The sequence below is a fragment of the Ornithorhynchus anatinus genome, chromosome 5, assembly GCF_004115215.2.
Source record: "Ornithorhynchus anatinus isolate Pmale09 chromosome 5, mOrnAna1.pri.v4, whole genome shotgun sequence".
Lineage (NCBI taxonomy): Eukaryota > Metazoa > Chordata > Mammalia > Monotremata > Ornithorhynchidae > Ornithorhynchus > Ornithorhynchus anatinus.
Window position 1 is genome coordinate 65,632,668 of NC_041732.1, and position 19,491 is coordinate 65,652,158.

A 19,491-nucleotide genomic window follows, 5' to 3' on the forward strand; every position below is an offset into this window, starting at 1 on the left:
CTGACCCAGACTACACTTCCTTATTTCTCCCAGAGGGTTTGGAAAATAGCCAGAAAGGCGAGTTAGACTGGTTAGTTATTCGGATTTTAGAAGCATTCCCTGAGGACCCTGGCCTCTTCGTTACTTAAACTTGATCCCTTTGGCTCTGTGAACTGGGGAGTTATTTTTCCCTAGAAGCTGGGATGAGGACAATGAGAAAATCATTTTGCTATTTTTCCCCTGGCAGGCATCTGTTGCCTCTGGGCTGCTTCCTCTCCCTGAATGTTGATTTCCTCACCATTCCTGGGTCACTTCTTTTCCCGGCCAGTTTGCTGTGGCCCTTTGCCTCCAGGGAGGGGGATCAGCAGTGCCCGTGAAGCCAAAATGCAAATAAAGTCACCTGGAATTTAAAAACAGCCTATGTAGACTTGCAGGATTGGTTTCATCCTTTCCCCATCACCCCAAACTCCCTTCGGCTCCCGGTCCCCATTCCCTGGTAGAAAATCGTGGCTGCGGTTCCAGCCTGCAGTCTGAATCCCCTGGACAAAGGGGCAGTTTATAACCGGCCCTGCACCCAGTGTTCCTGCTTTCTGTCTTCTGTTTCTTCTCCCAACAAAGTTTTGCAAGGAGGACCAATTGGCTCTGTGAATTTTGCACTCCAGCTGACCCTCTCTCCCCTGTTAATAGGATTGTAAAGCTGACTCCTGACTGACCTTTTCTTGCAAACAACCCTAACCCTGCCCTTCTTCTTCTGGTCCCCCCCCCCCCCATCTTTAGTTCCTGGAGAGCCAGTTCACACTGAGTGGGGCCACTTGCCTTTAAAGGGGGTGAGAATGGTGGGCATTTGTTGACCTCTGAGGAAGAGGAAACCGCTTCTGGGCCTGTTGACTCCTCCAGAGGGAAATCCTGCTGGCAAAAAATGCTTTGGCTGAACCATAATGAGGGCGCTCAAAGTTAGTCTGGTTCTGGATGGGGCAGCGCAGGGTGGAGAAAGGGGAGGTAAAGTCTGCTCTCCCCAGTGGTGGTCTCAGAATGAGCCAAGCTAGTTTGCATCACATGACGTGATTATCTTGGGGGAAGCAGCCTGGCTCAGTGGGTAGAGCACGGGCTGGGAGTCAGAAGATCCTGTGTTCTAATCCCCGCTCTGCAACATGTCTGCTGTGTGACCTTGGGCAAGTCACTTAACTCCTCTAGGCCTCAGTTACCTCATCTGTAAAATGGGAATTAAGAGGGTGAGCGCATGTGGGGCGGGGACTGTGTCCAACCTGATTAACTTGTATCTACCCCAGTGCTTAGCAAATAGTGCTTAACCAGTACCATTATTATTATTATTATCTTCTACCTACTCCAGCACTTATTACAGTGCTTGGCAGTCAGTCAGCTAGTTGTATTTATTGAGTGCTTCCTGTGTGTAGAGCACTGTACTGAGCGCTTGGGAGAGAGCAATATAACAGACCCATTCCCCACCCATAAAGAACTTACAGCCTAGAGGGTGTGCATACAGTCTAGAAGGCACAGAGTAAGCACTCAATAAATATTATTATTATTACTAACTGCACCCTGGGGGGGGGGACTCTGGAGGTCACCCAGGCTCTGTTACATGGTTACATGGTACTCTTCCAAGCATTTAGACAGTGCTTTGCACTCAGTAAATATTCAATAATTACAAATGACTGGCTGACTGACTGGACGCTTGGGGCCAGTGAAGACCAGAAGCTGGTCCAGACCCTCCTTCTCTCCCCGATGGCCTCTGGACTTCCATCTGGTGTCATCAGGAGCCAGTCCTCCAGGCCTCTCCTGCTTCAGCCCAGTCGGTTGAGACCCAGCCCATCCAGTTCTATCACTGTGGGCCTGACCCGAATCCAGCTGAGATGTCAAGCGAGTTGAATTATTATTTTTATTATTATTAATGTCTGTTTTCCCTCTAGACTGTAATCTCCTTATGGACAGAGAGCGTGTCTACCAACCCTCTTCTATTGTTCTCTCCCAAGAGCTTAGTACAGTGCTCCACACACAGTAAGCGCTCAATAAATACCATTGATCGATTGAGTGACTGCTGAACTGGCCCCAGCCGGGGAGTATCCAGCCATCTCACAGGGGCTGGTTCGGCAACTCTGCCACCTTTCTGCCTACAGTATTCCTGAGCAGAGGCTTAGGGGCCCTTTCAATGCTTAGATCCCAGTTTCCCCATCCTTTCCAGCCCCAAACCCAGAGAAATCTTTCCCTTTAAATGATTCCTCTGATCTTTCCCTCTTTATCACAGCAAAACTGTCTCCCTCTTGCTTCATTCTCCCTTCCCTTTCGTCCTGTCCCGGATGCCAACATGAATTTCAACAACCTTTAGTCAGTGGGAAGAGCCCTCAACTAGGTATCATGAAAGCTGAGTCCTTCCCTGGATTCTGCCACCACTTCATAGGACCCCACGCCTCAGTTTCCCCTCTGTGTAAGGGGGATACTTCCCTGGTCCCTTCTTATCTCTTCTGAAGATTTCAGGTCTCCTAAAGTGGATCTGAGAGAAGGAGGTTCTCAAAAAGGTATTCTTTCAACCTCATGGTTGAGCGCAGGTCCAGAGGCTTAGATCTGAAAGAAATTAGATGGGGGAGGGAACGGCAAAGGAGAATTGTAATATCCATTGAAAATAAGCCCCTCCCCAACCCTCCCAGTTGTACCAGGGAAGCAGCATGGCCTAGTGGAAAGAGCACCAGCCTGGATTCTAATCGTGGTTTCACTGCTTGCTGCTGTGTGACCTTACACAAGTCACTTCACTTCTCTGTGCTTCAGTTTCTTCAACTGTAAAATGGGGATTAAATCCTATTCTCTCCTACTTAGCCCCATGTGGGGCAGGGACAGTATCCAACCTGATTATCTTGACTGTACAGTGCTTGGTACATAGTAAGCACTTAACAAATATTATTATTATTACTATTATTATTATCTTGTCAAGCGAAACTCAGTGACACAAGCATCACTAAGAATGCTGGCCCATGATTAGGAGGCTTGAGGAGAATCTATAGAGTCGTTAGATGTTGTTTTGTGTCTGTCATTCTGCCAGCCTGGACAGTTTCATTATCCTCCTCCTATTCAGAGTGGTGAAATTTCCCCAGGGCTCTCTCCCCCAAACAAGACAGGCTCTTGCTGGCTTTGAGATTGGGGATTTGGCTGCCCTCCCTTTCATTGCTTTTTTTGGCTAAAGAATGGAAAAATCCAGGCATCTCAAGGTCCTGGAGACCTGACAACTGAGGGGAACTGAACTGCCTGTGGATTGGCTCCTCCCAGGGCCACCGATTGTTAACAGGGAAGGGACCCAAGGCCACCTGGCTCAAGGACTTTCGATCTGAACTTGAGAACTCCCGAGAGGAAGGCCAGGTCCTATCTCTGACCCCCTGACTGTTCCTGAGAACCAGCTAACAGGGAGCAGGGAGCTTGGCTGGTGGGGGAGGTGGCGGACCGGCTGGATAAGCACTTAATACTGCGCTCAGTACACAGTAAAGCGCTCAATAAATATGATTGAATGAATGAGGCAGTTTAGGGTCCCTAGAATATCAGTGTGAGGGCTTGGCCTTTGCTCCTAGGCTGGGAGAGGGGCTTCTCCTATCTGCAGTTTAGTTTAATGTCTGTCTCCCCAACTAGACTATAAGCTCCTTGAAGGCAGGGATCTTTTTTACCAACTCCACTGTATTGTATTCTCCTGAGAGCTCAGTACAATGCTTGGCACTCAGTAAACACTCAGTGATTACCATTGATTAATGGATTGATTGATCCAAATTTGGGAGCCTTGGTTTTTTATATGCTCTATTCCATGAGAACATTGGCCCATGGGTGGGAGGCTTGAAGCTTGAAGAGAATCTGTAGAGTTGTTAGGTGTAGTTTTGTATCTGTCACTCTGCCATCCTAGACAGTTACATTATCCTCTTCCTATTCAATCGTATTTATTGAGCTCTTACTGTGTGCAAAGCACTGCCTTGTCTTGTCTTATGCTGTCGAGTCGTCTCCGACCCATAGCGACACCATGGATACATTCCTACCGGAACACCCCACCTCCAACTGCAATCTTTCTGGTAGTGTATCCATAGAGTTTTCTTTATAAAAATATGGAAGTGGTTACCATTGCCTCCTTCCGCACAGTAAACTTGAGTTTCCACCCTTGACTTTCTCTACCATGTTGCTGCTGCCCAGTACAGGTGAGTTTTGACTTGTAGCAGATTGTCTTCCAATTTCTAGCCACTGCCCAAGCTAGGAATGAAATGAATATGCCTCTGTTTGACTCTCCCTCCCATAGTCAAGAATGGTGGAGTCCTGGAAACTCTTCAGGTGTGACCCTGAGAGGGGGCAAAGCACTGTACTAAGCACTTATTCAGAGTGATGAGGCTTTCCATCAATGCCCTGGATCCTCTCTGCTGCAATAAGACAGCCACACTTTCTCTCCACTTTGCCATGAGAAGCAGCATGGCCTAATGGAAAGAATACAGAACTTCAAATCCTTCCTCCTCCACTTGCCTGCTGGGTGACTTGGGGCACATCACTTAATTTCTCTGTGCCTCAGTTTGTTCAGCTGTACAGTGGGGTGAAATATTCATTTTCCCTCTTCCTTAGACTGCAACCCCCATTTGGGCTCACTGTTAGAACTTGTCCAATATGATGTTATAGTTCTTACTCCCTGTGTTTGGCACAGTGTGTCATGCATAATGCCATGATGATGAGTCTAGGCTGGGCAAGAGGTAGTGCAAGCGTTGTCCAATGGGTGGTGGAGACTGGCTTGCCCCAGTAATGTGTGCACTCCATCCAAAAGGAAGTCTTGCCCCAGCTGGGAAACACTAATCCTCCCCGACACATGAGGTGAAGTTAAGGGTAAAATTTAGGGCATTAAAGAGGTTGAATAATAATAATAATAGTTGCGGTATTTGTTAAGAACTTACAATACGCCAGGCACTGAACTAAGCATTGGGGTGGATGCGAGCAAATAGGGTTGAATACAGTCCCTGTCCCATATGGGGCTCACACTGTCAATCCCCATTTTCCAGATGAGGTAACTGAGGCCCGGAGAAGTGATATGACTTGCCCAAGGTCACCCACAGACGAGAGGCAGAGTCGAGATTAGAAACCATCACCTTCTGACTCCCCGCCCCCTGCTCTATTCACTATGCCATGCTACTTCGTTTCCCTTTTGGAAAGTAATCCTGGACCGACAGTCAGTTTGATAGTCCAGACTTGCGGCTGTTTGTCGTGGGTGGCGTTAAACCCTGCCAAGATATAAAGTGCCTTTCCCATAACCCCCATACATCGGATGCAGTGCCCTAGCAACTTGTGTCTAGTGTTCCCTGCCCCTGCTGGGCACCCAGCAAAGCCGGAGGGGACCACAGGGAACAGCCTGGCCTCAGGGGACATTCCTCAGGGCTGGCAGGGGTCTGGGAGAGTGGCTGGCTGGCAGCTGGACCCAGAGAGACTCCAGGATAGAGCTGGGGCCTGAAAATCAAGTCAGCCTGTTTCAGGCAGTTCCGGCCACGGACGCCGCCCCGGTCTTTTTGTCAACAGAGAGTGACCGTGGGGGGCTTTGGGCTGGAGACTGACTAGAGGCCTCCAGGGATGGGGCTTCCATGGTGTCTCCTAGGCTGGGGCAGAGGAAGCCTGTTGGCACACAAAGGGACACTGTGTTGGAACAAGAGCCGTCGCTTCAACCCTCCCAGACGGGCAGCTCAGACAGAGCAAGCTTTGTTCCAAGGCCACAGATCAACAGTAAGGGATTTTTGCAGCTGAGGATCAGAAAAGGTCTGAACGTTGGGGTTCCAATACAACTAGGAAGAGGTGATCAAGATTCACATTGGAGTTGAATGAACTATGAACTGTGAACAAAAGTCTTCCTCATTTAATCTCCAGCACCCAAACCGTACCATTCCACCAGCCATTTCCAGCACATGGTATTTACTTATACCCATCCTCAGGACTCAGAGCCGTGCATTTATTCACATGGTATTTACTTATACCCATCCTCAGGACTCAGAGCCGTGCATTTATTCAGTTGCACATTTGATGATTGATTTCGATTCCTCTATCTGTCAGTATTTTCAGGTCTGCCTTCCCTGTTAGGATCTAAACTGGTGGGCAGGGAGTTTGTTACTTTTTCTGTTGTACTTTCCCAAGCACTTAATATAAAGCCTTCCATCTGGTGGACAATCAGTAAATACTATTACTACTGGTACTGTTATCCACCCTCAGCCCCTCACAGCACTTGTGTACAAATCTTTAATTTATTTATATCAATAATAATAATGATAGTATTTATTAGGCAGTATTTATGTGCCAAGCACTATACTAATTTCTGAGGTGGAAACAAGCAAATCAGGTTGGACACTGTCCCTGCCCTATGCAGGGTTCACAGTCTCAATCCCCATTTTACAGATGAGGTAACTGAGGCATAGAGGAAGTGAAGGGAAGGAAGTGACGTCAATCCCCAAGGTGACACAGCAGACTAGTGGCAGAGCTGGGATTAGAACCCATGACATTCTGGCTCCCAGGCCCGTGCTCTATCCACTGTGCTATGTCATGCATTCATTCATTCATTCAATCGCATTTATTGAGCGCTTACTGAGTGCAAAGCACGGAACGAAGTGCTTGGGAGAGTAGTCTGTCCCCCACCATAGACTGTAAGCTTCTTGTGGGCAGAGAACATGTCTTAGTACAGTGCTCTGCACCCAGTAAGTGCTCAATAAGTGTGAATGACTGACTAATCTGCCATTTGAAGCAGCACGATCTAATAGAAAGAGCACAGAATTGGGAGTAAGAGGACCAGGGTTCAAATCCTGGCTCCAGCAGTTGCCGGCTGTGTGACCTTGAGCAAGTCACTTCACTTCTCTATGCCTCAATCTCCTCATATGTAAAATGGGGATTACATATCTGTTCTCCCTCATCCTGTTTAACTGTGGTTCAGGGACTAGGTCTGATCGGATGATCTTGTTTCTGCCCCAGCGCTTGGCACATAGTAACTGGTTGACAAGTACTGTTATCAGTGTCAGGGACTAGAGCCCAGGACTCCAGAATTCAGAGCAGATTCTTGCCTGGTGACAGGAAGGTGACTTTGGACATCTTCTGGTTTGTTTCTCTGGGCTGCAGTTCCTCCTCCTGGAAGATTTTCTGAATAGGATCTGATCCCATCTGGGCAGGGTATCATCAGCTAGTGGATTTGGGCATATGCCTTGAGCCATTCTTTTTCTTCGTGTTTTTTTTTGTTGTTGTTGTTGTTGTTATCAAGAACTCCAGAAGAGCCAACCAGAAATATGTATGCTCTCTGATGTAATGATCCTGTATCTGTGCTAACATGTTGCCCTTAAATCAGCACTTACCATTGACTGTCTCTGCCCCAGCCATGTAATCCTTCTTGGACTCAGTTTCCCCATCTAAAAATGGAAACAATAATCCCTTTCCCTTTCTGACTTCACCGAGAGGGAGTGCAGATCACTGCATCTCTAGTTCCCTTCGATAAAATTTGTTCCTCCTTAGTATCCTTACCAAATCCCAAAACTTCACCTGCCTTGATTTGGTAACCTGCAGAACCAGGAGGCAAATGCAGAGTAAAAATGAGGTTCATATGTCAGGCAGATTTAAATAAAGTGCACTGAGATCATCCACTCCAAGGGCCAATCCAACATCCTTCACTTCTCTTCTTGATAGTCTGCCTGGGACCCCAATTGGAGAATCTGTGGCGGGGAGGAAGGACTTTCACCATCTCACATTCCCTGCCCCCATGTGCTTCCCAGAGGGAAACTGGCATGGGATGCAGGGGTGGACTGGGGAGGCTAACCAGTAGCCCTTCTAAACCCAATCAGAGAGGGTGTCATGCTTCCCTGGCATCACCAGCGGCCCTGGCCTCGGAGGAAGTAAAAGGGAAGCAGTGAGGAGTTCCCCAACTGCCAGAAATCTCTCTGTGTGTTTGCGTATCTGCCAAGGCTTCTCCCTTTCCCCTGCAGCCGGCTCGCCCCTGCCCAACTTGACTGACACTGGCAGCTCTGCTGTCTTTCACGGTGCCCGGAATTCCACCTGTCTCTGCTCTTGTCGGCCGGCTGGGGTCACCCAGAGGTAATGGACGGGCAGGAAGCCTCGCAGGACAGGCGGACCTGCCCAGCGGGGATTAGTTGCCTCGCTGGGCTGCTGCCCTCAACAATTTTCTGGTCAGTAAGTTTCTGAAAGGCAAACGTGTCTCCTGTAGGACGGGAGCCGGGAAAGGGGGCGTTCAGTGTCGCAGGGGTGGAGGGTGGAGGATAGATCAGAGCTGAGTCGGTTCCAGAGCTGGCAGCTACCTGTCAGACAGCAGGTTGAATTCCCTCCTGCCCTCACTCCCTACTCCTCCTCTGCCTTCACTCTCAATGGAGAGAAAGAAAGAGAGAGAGAGAGAGAGAAAGGAGGGAACTGAGAGAAGCTATGTTTCCAGGTCTGCTGCTCTCCCCGAGACGTGGCAGAAACATCTTCTGCTGCCAAAATGTTCGGACTCGGGCCCAGCTGCCAGTCAGACTGCTCTTTCAAGTCTGAGAGAAGCTGAGAGAGTCAGGGCTGGCTGGGACACAGGCTTTCATTTTCCTTCCTTTTCGCTCTTCTGAGTGGTGCCTCCTCTTTCCCCTGGGGCTCTTTCCCCTCATCCCTTCACCTTCATGTTTTCTGATTTCCCTCCCTTCCCCTATTGACTCCCTAACCTCAGAATCTCTCCCAAGAAGACCTCCCAGAAATTCAGTCCCCAGGCTAGTTCTCCAAGGAAATTTTCTGGTGGAGCCTGGTCCACATACAATGGCTCTCTGTCACTCTGTGGATGGGGAAACTGAGGCCCAAAGTGGTTTGGACCTCCCCACCCCAGGCTTCCAAGAGAATGAGTGGCAGAGCCCCGGACCGCTCAATCCTACCTGCTTTTCCAGACCTCCATCTCCGCAGCTGATTCACTAGTGATTCGTACAGGCAGAAAAGAGGAGAGTCCTACTTTCCTTTCCTTTATTCCCAAGGTTTCCCCTGCAAGGTTGGAGGCCTGGCAAAACGATTGATGGAACTCTGTTTCCCATGTTCCTACTGCTTACCTCCCTGGAGTATCTGCCCACCCGGTTCCCTGTTTCTCCTCATCACAGAGTCAGATTGGCTTTGGGAGTGAAGTTAGGGTGGCTATTCCTATGGCTTTATATGGGACAGTCTGGTTTTCAGCTAGCCCCATTCGTGTTTGGTTTCAATATGGAAACCAACTACTTCTGTGTCATCTTTTTATTTTTGGTGCCAAGCCTCTTGCCACCAAGTTCCACAGCCCAGTTGCTGTTCCAAACTTCAGACTGGTCTGGGAGGGGATTGCCAAGAACCCTGGAACAAATTACAGGGCCCCCTTGGGAAGTACATTCTAGGATCAAGTGAAATCCACATACTTTTGCAAAATGGCATCCATGGGGTGTCAGAGTAGACTCTGTGCCCAGGAGAAAGCATGTCATGTCACATGCGTGCTTTTATGATACCTGGAGGGCCATCTATGCTCTCGCACCAATTTGGAATCCAGCTCTGGGCATTTTGGTGTCTCCCCTTTCGACGTGCCATGACTTGGAAGTCAAGAGCTCCAAGGCCTTCCTGAAGCCAGGGGGAGCGAAGGGAGAAGCCGGCAGGAAGGTTAGATTCAGAGGCCTTCTGCCCTGGAGAGTCACCGCATCTAATCCTTTTCTTCCCGCCAGAGGACAGGTTCCTAGGAGAGGCAGGAATCACTTCAGGGTGAAACGCACTCACCTCCCCTTGGTTTCATTTTCCTCTCACTGCAGATCATCTTGTGGGGTCGCACTGAGAAGTGTCTGAAGGAGACGGCGGAGGAGATCTCGCTGATGGGGACCGAGTGCCACTACTTCATCTGCGACGTGGGGAACCGCGAGGAGGTCTACCAGACGGCCAAAGCCGTACGCGAAAAGGTGGGGTGACCGGTCTCAGCCCATCGCTTGGCATGATTGAAGGGAGGGTGTGCAGTAGAATCAGCAAAGACTCTGTCACCCCAGTCTTTCCCTACTTAAAGGATCTGGGGAAATGGCACAGCTGATGCTGATGTGAGCCTGGCCAGGGTTCTTCCTTTCGCAGAGATCGCTGGGCACGGGAGGAGGCTCGCAGATGAGAGTGACCTAAGGGGCCTTCTTTGGGTCAGGTCCCCTTTCGGTCCATGAGGCCAAGCTCCGGGATAGGTCCCTGTCCCACCTGCTGCTCCCAATCTCCCTCAACCCCCTTCTACAGGCCAGGCCCAGAGAGGTTGAGCAACTTTCCTGAGGTCCCACAGCATACTGGGGGCAGAGCTGGGACTTGAACCCGAATCTCCTGCCTCCCAGTCCTCTACTCTTCCCACTAGGCAACACTGCCTCCCTAGATGTTATTCAAAGAGAGCCACAGTTTTGGTTTCAGTTTTTTCAAATGGTGCCAGAATCTCTGAAGAGTGTGGAGGAATTGAGAGGAAGGGCAGAGAGCAGGGAGAGAGCAGAACTTGTCCCTGAGGCTGTCTTAATGTTTTTATGTTTTATTGCTTTCAATCGTGGGCAGGGAATGTACCAACCAGCTCTTGTTATATTGAAAGCTCTGCCACACAGTAAGCACTCCATAAATATTATTGATTGATTGATTTATGTGTATCATTACCATCCATAGATCCTACCGCCATCTACATTCTGGGGGCAAAACCCTAAACTAAGTATTGCCTACCTAAATGTTATTAAAAAGACATGGTTTCTGCCCACACATTGTTGATCATAGTGATGAGAAACATAAGCCCAAGGCTTGTAGCGACCCAAAACTCGAAGGGTTTGCTGTTTGGGAAGAAAAAGAATTATTGTTGAGTTCATAATAATAATGTTGGTATTTGTTAAGCGGTTACTATGTGCAGAGCACTGTTCTAAGCGCTGGGGTAGATACAGGGTAATCAGGTTGTCCCACTTGAGGCTCACAGTCAATCCCCATTTTACAGATGAGGTAACTGAGGTACAGAGAAGTGAAGTGACTTGCCCACAGTCACACAGCTGACAAGTAGAGGCGGGATTTGAACCCATGACCCCTGACTCCCAAGCCCGGGCTCTTTCCACTGAGCCAGCCTGGCCACATGTCTAGTTCTTCTGTTGCATTTCCCAAATGCTTTGTAGAGTGCAGTGCATTCAGTATAGATGCTCAATAAATACCATTACTTTGACTATGTGTAGGGAAGGAAAGGGGAACCGTGAGATGACAGGTGTCAACGATTACAATATTGATGGTATTTATTAAGTGCTTACTATGTACCAAAGCACCATGCTAAGGACTGGGGTCTACCACTTGGCAGCTGTGTGGCTGTGGGCAAGTCACTTAACTTCTCTGGGCCTCAGTTACTTCATCTTTAAAATGGGGATTAAAACTGTGAGCCCCACGTGGGACAACCTGATCACCTTGCGCTTAGATAGGTGGGATACCCCAGCGCTTAGAACAGTGCTTTGCACATAGTAAGCGCTTAACAAACAAATACCACCATTTTTAGATACAGGGTAATTTGGGTTAGGCATAGTCCCTGTCTCAGGTGGAACTCACAGTCTCAGACGTAGGGAGCATAGATACCTTATTCCCAATTTTCAGATGAGGAAACCGAGAGACAGAAAGGTTAAAAGACTTGTCCAGGGTCACACAGCAGATCAGTGGCAGAACTGTTACTAGAACCTGGACCAACTGAGCTCCGTCCTGGGCTGTTTCCAATAAACTAAACTGCCACTTATCTAGGGAAATGGTGACTATCTGGATCCAAAAGAAATATGAGATTAGTGTCTTTGGGTATTTCTCCCACTATTCCATTTTCTTTTACTCTCTACCTGTATATTTTAAGTTCAGTATGATTTCCTTCAGCTCCTAGGCTTGTGAGCCAGAGCTAACTGGTAAGGCTGTCTCATCCAACTGGCTGCACTCTTGTTGTCAGGTGGGAGACATCACCATTCTAGTCAACAATGCGGCTGTGGTCCACGGGAAGAGTCTGATGGACAGCGATGATGACGCCCTCCTGAAATCTCAGCACATAAACACGCTGGGACAGTTCTGGGTAAGAGAGCCTCCCGTGGCCGGACAAAGAGGGTCTTGACAGGTTACTTCAGGTGGACCCCTGGGCTTCCTTGGAAGGGGTGAGAAAACTGCCAAGGCTTCTGGGGAGAAAGGGAAGGGTCAAGGCAAGGAGGGCTGGGAAAGGCAGTGAGACTGAGCCAACTGTCCATGCTGGGAGAGGTCAGATGCTGCAGGCCTGTGTTTGGCTCCCATCCCCCCGACAGCCTGTGGTCTGTTGCATCGGTCACCTTGCTTAGAGTCGCTGCCCCCTGCCTCTTGGCAGAGGCCTAGTAGGAGCCATGAGGCATCGACTCTCTCTAACTGGGGCCTAAGTAGCCCCCTTATTGGGAACCCCTTTGCCTAGTGAGAACCTCTAGGGCCATAATCAACTGAAGACAATGTTTCCGAGGAAACACTGCCCCTGGAGATTTTGGGAAGCCTCACAGGTACCATGCCCAATCAGACTGTGGGGCCAGGCGCCATCCAGTAGGCCCCGAGGCTCTGGGAAAATCCTTGCATGGCCTCTGCCTGCCTCGGGGAGATGGGAGGGGGAGAATTTCAAGACTGGCAGATGAGGTGGGTAAGGGAGACTGATGACCCTTCGGGGTGTCCAAAGAATCTCAGACCTGCCCCTCCGACAGCCCCTGCCTATTGCCGGGGTTAACCCTGGTGCTTCTGCCCTTCCTTCAGACCACCAAGGCCTTCCTGCCACGGATGCTGGAGCTCCAGAACGGCCACATCGTGTGCTTGAACTCAGTGCTAGCTCTGTCTGCCATCCCCGGCGCCATTGACTACTGCACCTCCAAGGCCTCCTCCTTTGCTTTCATGGAGAGCTTGACCTTGGGCCTGCTGGATTGCCCCGGGGTCAACGCCACCACCATCCTGCCCTTCCACACCAGCACTGAGATGTTCCAGGGGATGAGAGTCAGGTTTGTACAGAGTCAATCCCACTGGGGCCTTGGTTCCCAGGCTCGCTGACTGGTCATTGGGGATGTGGGGAAGGACAGGAGTGTCATTCCTACCCAGTATTTAGGCTTTTACCCTTGGTGAGTCATGGTTATGGTTGGGTGATGGTGACAAGTGGTTCCTTCCAACCCTAACCACCCATGTGCTTCCTGGAGGGGTGGGGCCGCAGGGCTCATCCAAGCGGCCGGGAACAACTGGGATCATGGCAGCTTAAATGGATTTACCCAGCAGCATCCCTCCTACACTTCCCCCAAGTCCTTCCATCTCCTCCTGGGAACAAAATGGGAATCTCCTGACCCAAGTGCAGGGTGGGAGGGGAGGGCCCAGACAGCCAGTGGGAAGTGACGAGAAGATGAGGGTTATTTCAGCTGTGTTTCTGGGTCCAGCGAGTTGCCCGTTTCTCAGAAATGAAATCCAATCAGGGTGACTCACCACCTTATTCTATATCGAGCTGGAAAGCTGACATATCCAGTGTTGGTGGCTGACTTCTGGAAGCTGGGTATAGCTGCCTTTCATTCATTCATTCGTTCAGTCGTATTTATTGAGCGCTTATTATGTGCAGAGCACTGTACTAAGCACTTGGAAAGTACAATTCAGCAACAGATAGAGGCAATCCCTACCCAGCAATGGGCTCACAGTCTAGAAGTGGGAGACAGACAACAAAACAAAACCAGGAACCATCCCCTGCATCCCCAAGGGGCATTCTACCCCCTCTTTGCTCCCCTTCTCCTTGCTGTTGTCGTGTCAATGTTTCATTAAATTTTGTTCATCTTTTCACCAGATGGATGTGTAGGATTGTTGGTTAGATGACATTGTAGTTCTGCTTTGATTTCTCTGATAGTATTTTCACAGGAGAACATTGTGGCCATTGCCTTGCCCACAGTATTGACCTATTTCAATGATAGAAATGTTCTGGTTCATGACAGGTAGTCAGGAGTCCCACCTTTGGGAGCACAGTAGCACTCAATAAATACCATTGATTTATTGATTGATTGATTGATTGCTTGACTCCCCAGTTAAAGGCAGGGCCACCCCCCTCAGGAGGTGGCCGCTAGCTTTTTCTGGCCTCCTTCCAGGCTCCAGGTTTGTTTCCGCTCCTTGCCCAGGCCGCCGGGCTGATTTAACTCCTCAGCCTCCATTCCCAGGGTGTTTCCATGTATATTTTGTATACTTTGTCTATTCAGTGGCTGATTCAGCCATTTCATCCTGATAGATTTGGACCTACTTCCTGTTACGCCCTTGTTCTTCCTCCTACTCCCTCTGTTGCTAAATCATTTTTGCTGCCTCTGTGGCTCCCCTATTAGATTGAGGGTTCCTTGCAGGCAGGGAGCCTGTGTTTTGCTACTAAAGAACTGTCAGAGTGCTCAATACAGTGCTTCACACTCAGTAGATGCTCAACAAATGTCATCAGTCATGATGGTGATTGTAGTGATGATGATGATGATGATTGTAATGGTGATGTAATGGTGATGATAATGATGAAACACGGCTTACTGGAAAGAGGATGAACCTGGGAATCCAGACTTGGCTTCACCTCTTGCCTGCTGGGTAATCTTGGGCAAGTCACTTAATTTTGGGGGGCCCCAGTTTCCCCATCTGTAAAGTGGGAATTCAATACCTGTTCTCCCTCGTACTTATACTGTGAGCCCCATGTGGGACAGAGACTGTGTCTGACCTGCTTACCTTGTATCTACCCTAGTGCTTAGAACAGTGTTTGGCACATTCTAAGCACTAAACAAGTACCACAATTATGAGGATAATGATGATGATGATGATAATGAGGGCAGCAGGAAGAAATAGTGCCCCTAATGTATATCAATATACATTATTATATTATTATATTATTATAATATTATACTTTATTATTCTTATAGAATATGAAGCCCGTACCTGATGATTATTACTGTAGCACATGTGTCAGGTTATCATCAGCAAGCCAGCTGAATAGGTTGGGGCCCAGTTACCCAAAAAAGTTGAGTAACTGTGTGGTCCTGGGCAAAGGTACGAAGGTCAGGGCCAGGGCCGTCAAGGTTCAAGTCCTTGAGCGCCGCCGCCACCGCCCTGAACAGTGAAACCAAATCCCAGCCTGGCAGGGATCCCGTCCCTTAGCTCAGGAGTCAGGAATTTGGTTATTATCCTGGAGATTTCTGGATTCCAAAAACAGGACATCGTGACCTTATTGGTCTGGAGGCCTGGTGGGAGCGGGGGAGGCGGGTTCATCTTCCCTCATAAATCTAGAGATGTTTTGGGGGGTTGAGAAGTGTCTTAAATTTCAGGAAACTGGAGAAGTGGAAAAAGAGAGACTCGGGGAGGGTATCAGGTTCATCGAGCCTTGGCCGGTAGCTGTCCTCTCTCCTCCCGCTAGTGGAGTTAAGATTAATTAGGACCCCAGATCCCAATTAAGAGTTCCCAGGGGCAGGTTTCTGTCAAAGGGAGGCAGAGAGGATCAATACACCAACTGTACCAGGCCTCGATTTAATCCAGTTGGTGTAATCTGACCTAGCTTCTTTAACAATAGGACTCTACGTTTATGTAACCCTTTCCTTCCTTAGAGCTCAGAGTCATTTTCAGCAATTCTCCCATTTATCCTCAGGGCTTCTCTAATCAAGAGGGAAGAGGGAAAGGGATTATTCTCCCCCTTTTGCAGACCCAGAGAGGGGAGGTGACTTACTCATGGTAATGCAGCATGTGGGCGATAGAGCTGGGATTTGAAACAGGTGCTCATCATACCTCATAATAATAATGATAATGTTGGTATTTGTTAAGTGCTTACTAGGTGCCGAGCACTGTTCTAAGTGCTGGGGGAGATACAGGGTAATCAGATTGTCCCACGTGGGGCTCACACACTTTTGATCCCCATTTTACAGATGAGGGAACTGAAGCACAGAGAGAAGTTAAGTGACTTGCCCTCAGTCACACAGCTGACAAGTGGCAGAGCCAGGAGTCGAACTCATGACCTCTGACTCCGAAGCCCAGGCTCTTTCCACTGAGCCATGCTGCTTCTCTGCTTCTTATACCCACCCTGGCCAGGCTCCACCAAAGCTGTGATGTGCTCCTTTTTTATGGTATTGTTAAATGCTTTCTCTATGCACTGTTCTGAGCACTGGGGTAGATACAGTTAATCAGGCTGGACACAGTCCCTGTCCTATGGGAGGCTCACCGTCTACATAGGAGGAAGAAAAGGAATTGAATCTCCATTTTACAGATGAGGGAAGTGAGGTAAAGAGATGGTAATTGACTTGCCCAAAGTCACACAGCAGGTAGGTGGTGGAGCCAAGATTATAATAATTGTAATAACAATTGTAAAGCGCTTACTGTGTGCAGAAGTCAGATCTTCTGACTTCCAAGCCCATGCTCTTTCCACTAGACCATGCTGCTTCCCTGAACGTGGTGATAAAGTTTCAAGATCATGGGGGAGAACTTGGTGTGGATTGAGGATGTCTCCCGACAAGTGCCATGGCTAGACTGTAAACCCATCAATGGGCAGGGATTGTCTCTATCTGTTGCCGAATTGTACATTCCAAGCACTTAGTACAGTGCTCTGCACATAGTAAGCGCTCAATAAATACTGTTGAATGAATGAATGAATGTTCTGGATCGAGGCTATTTCCCAACGGACACTTTTGTTAGCTATCTGTTCTGGGGGGCAGAACTGGTCCCCGAGGGGTCTGGCGGACCATGAAACGTAACCAGACCCTCTCCATTCTTCCAGGTTTCCCAATCTGTTCCCTCCCCTAAAGCCCGAGACGGTGGCTCGGCGGACAGTCGAAGCTGTTCAACTCAACCAGGCCCTCCTCCTCCTCCCTTGGACGATGCATGCCCTGGTTATCCTGAAGAGGTAAGGAAATCGGGCCCAGATGAAAGCCCCAAAATCAAAACTTGGGCTTTTAGGGTGGGAAGAACCTCAAGAAGTCACCAGTCCAAGCCCCTCTCCAAGCAGATCAAGGTCTAGAGAATCTTGAGTTCCCAGAGTGGATCTTAGTAGCCCATGCCTGCCTCTGACCAGACCTCTTTTCGAGAGGCTTGCTGGTCGGGACCTGAAAAACTGCGACAGGGTCTCATTCAGGAGCAAGGAGAAAGCTTGGTCTCCAAGGGCATCATGGAAGTATAGGCTCTAAGCCTGCTCCTCAGCTCCCTCCTCCTGGCCCGTTCCTGTTGGGTTTTGGTGAAGTCTCTGATGTGTTGGTTGGCACTGCCCTGACCTGGAAGGACCTTTCTGAGAAATTAATGATTGCCTACAGGGGCAGAGTGTCCAGGCTACTGGGCCCAGTGCCCTGATCTCAGCTGTTATCAGTTGCTGAGAACTCACTCCCCTCTGGTTGCCTTGGACACGGCAGAAAGTAGGACAGGGGCCATTAGAGCAGTGTGCCCAGGCCAGGCCTTCCTTTAGACCATGGGGGTGAGGAAACCTTGAGACCCACAGGATACGTCAGAATAGCCATCCATCCTTCAAAGCCCTCAGATAGCTTTGGGACCTGGGGCTCTAGGGGTGGGGAGAGACTTCCGGAGGTCACTGGGGTCATTCCTCATTCCACTGCTTACAAGTCGATCCCCACCTAACCTCTTCCAGGCAGCCCGTTTATCCAAGGTCTATGAGGAGGCGATTCCTCGGATCGCCTTCTCACCCTCCTCCCCAGTCCCAGTAAACTGAGACTTCTTTCAGCTTCAACCTGGCCATTCTAAATGGCGAGGGAGGCAGGGAGTGGACTTTACAAAATGGAATACCGAAGCCCAGAGAGGCCAAGCGGCGTGCTTACAGTTGCACAGCAAGACAAAGGAATAGACCCCAGATCTCCTCTATCTCCCAGTCTAGGTTTCCAACCAAAGAGCCTGTTTGTCTTCCCGTCAGATTGGTGGTCCAAGGCCAACACTCACCCAGTCCCAGCTGGGGATACATTTCAGTAGAATCTTAGAGAGCTCCTTGGAAAATGTTTTTCATCAGGTTCTCTTATTGGGAGGAGTCTGGGGGGGCTGTTCCTTGAGAAGGAGAAAATCCCAAAGCCACCTGGCTCACCACCCACCCCATAGCTGTCCTTTAAGAGCAGGCTGGTGGATGCCTTGTTGTGATTCGCTAAGATGTCTTAAAGCCCTCCCTCCCTTCTCCTACGTCCCACACACTATCAGCTGTATGGTAACAGACGAGAGGAGGGCCCGGGGAGCGTGTGGATTTGTGTGCTTTGTGGGAAGACTGGCCTGCCTACACATGTCTTATGGCAGAGTGTGATGAAAGAACCATGCAGTCTGTTTATTCTCTCTTTCTCTCTCTCTCCCTCCATGTCTCCTTCCCTGACAGCGTACTCCCTCAGTCAGCACTTGAAGAGATATACAAGTTTTCTGGGACCTACACGTGCATGAACACTTTTAAAGGGAGAACATAGAGCCGGCGGCAATGAGACTCTAGACAGAAGGGAAGCCGAGGCCTGCACGGCTCTGGGCCCGGCGGCCGGACACTGGGGACGTGGCTAGGACGGACGGACGGCTCTGGCCAGAGGAATGGAACATCTCCGCCAGCCCGGCCCCAACCGCACAGCCTATTGCACAGGACGGAGGGGCCGCACGCCAGTCGGTGTGGGAGGAGACAAACCCGCCGTGAAATTTCTGTTCATTTGCTGATTCTTTAAAGTTCTTATTGTTCCACCTGCTTCTAGAGCCTAACCGTTCCTCTGCAGTGTCCGGAGATGGTCAGCAAGGGGCCGTTTCCTTGCCACCGCTCTTCTTCCCCCTACTCTGCCCACTGCCATCCCTGAAATACATTTGTTTTTGCTCACACAAACTGGAAAACTGTCTGCCTTCTTCAGCTGAGCTGCGAGGACAGAAGCCCAAAGGAGTGTCTTTGGGAAGTTTTCAGCCCATCTGACACCTTTCTAGCTCCTCGTTAGTATAGTGGTCAGTATCCCCGCCTGTCACGCGGGAGACCGGGGTTCAATTCCCCGACGGGGAGATTGTGGATGCTTTATTGGGGAAGCAGCGTGGCTCAGTGGAAAGAGCACGGGCTTTGGAGTCAGGGCTCATGAGTTCGAATCCCAGCTCTGCCACTTGTCGGCTGTGTGACTGTGGGCAAGTCACTTAACTTCTCTGTGCCTCAGTTCCCTCATCTGTAAAATGGGGATTAAGACTGTGAGCCCCACGTGGGACAACCTGATTCCCCTATGTCTACCCCAGCGCTTAGAACAGTGCTTGGCACATAGTAAGCGCTTAACAAATACCAACATTATTATTATTATTATTATCCCCTGGGCCCCATCCTGCTCTGCCCTCTCACTGAGCCCACCCCATCCCCATGGTCACCAGCCCCTCCCCAGCCAGCCCTTAACACCCAAGGCTCGGGCTGGTCCTGGGGATTCTTTTTATTTTACTCCTTCCAATTCCTACATTTTAATAGCTCCCAATCAATCAATCAGTGGTGGTTATTCAAAACGTGATGTGCAGAGCACTGTACTAAGAGTACAATACAACAGAGTTAGTAGTCGCACCCAAAAGGAGCCTAATGTCTACAGGGGGATACAGACGTTA

The 19,491-nt window shown here is 49.6% G+C and overlaps 1 protein-coding gene and 1 non-coding gene across 2 annotated transcripts in view; both read left to right on the forward strand.

The window, feature by feature from the left end:
- DHRS3 (dehydrogenase/reductase 3) overlaps window positions 1–18,752 on the forward strand; it is a 45,089-nt gene extending 26,337 nt beyond the window's left edge. The window contains exons 2-6 of the mRNA XM_029065641.2: window positions 9,747–9,890; window positions 11,894–12,013; window positions 12,703–12,941; window positions 16,691–16,816; window positions 18,272–18,752. Coding sequence (XP_028921474.1) covers window positions 9,747–9,890; window positions 11,894–12,013; window positions 12,703–12,941; window positions 16,691–16,816; window positions 18,272–18,356 — 714 coding nt within the window. The 3' untranslated portion in view covers window positions 18,357–18,752. The remainder of the gene's footprint in view (window positions 1–9,746; window positions 9,891–11,893; window positions 12,014–12,702; window positions 12,942–16,690; window positions 16,817–18,271) is intronic.
- A 95-nt stretch (window positions 18,753–18,847) lies between these two features.
- On the forward strand, window positions 18,848–18,919 carry TRNAD-GUC. Its single transcript has one exon. It is a non-coding gene; the product is annotated as a tRNA-Asp (tRNA).
- The last annotated feature ends 572 nt before the right edge of the window (window positions 18,920–19,491 follow it).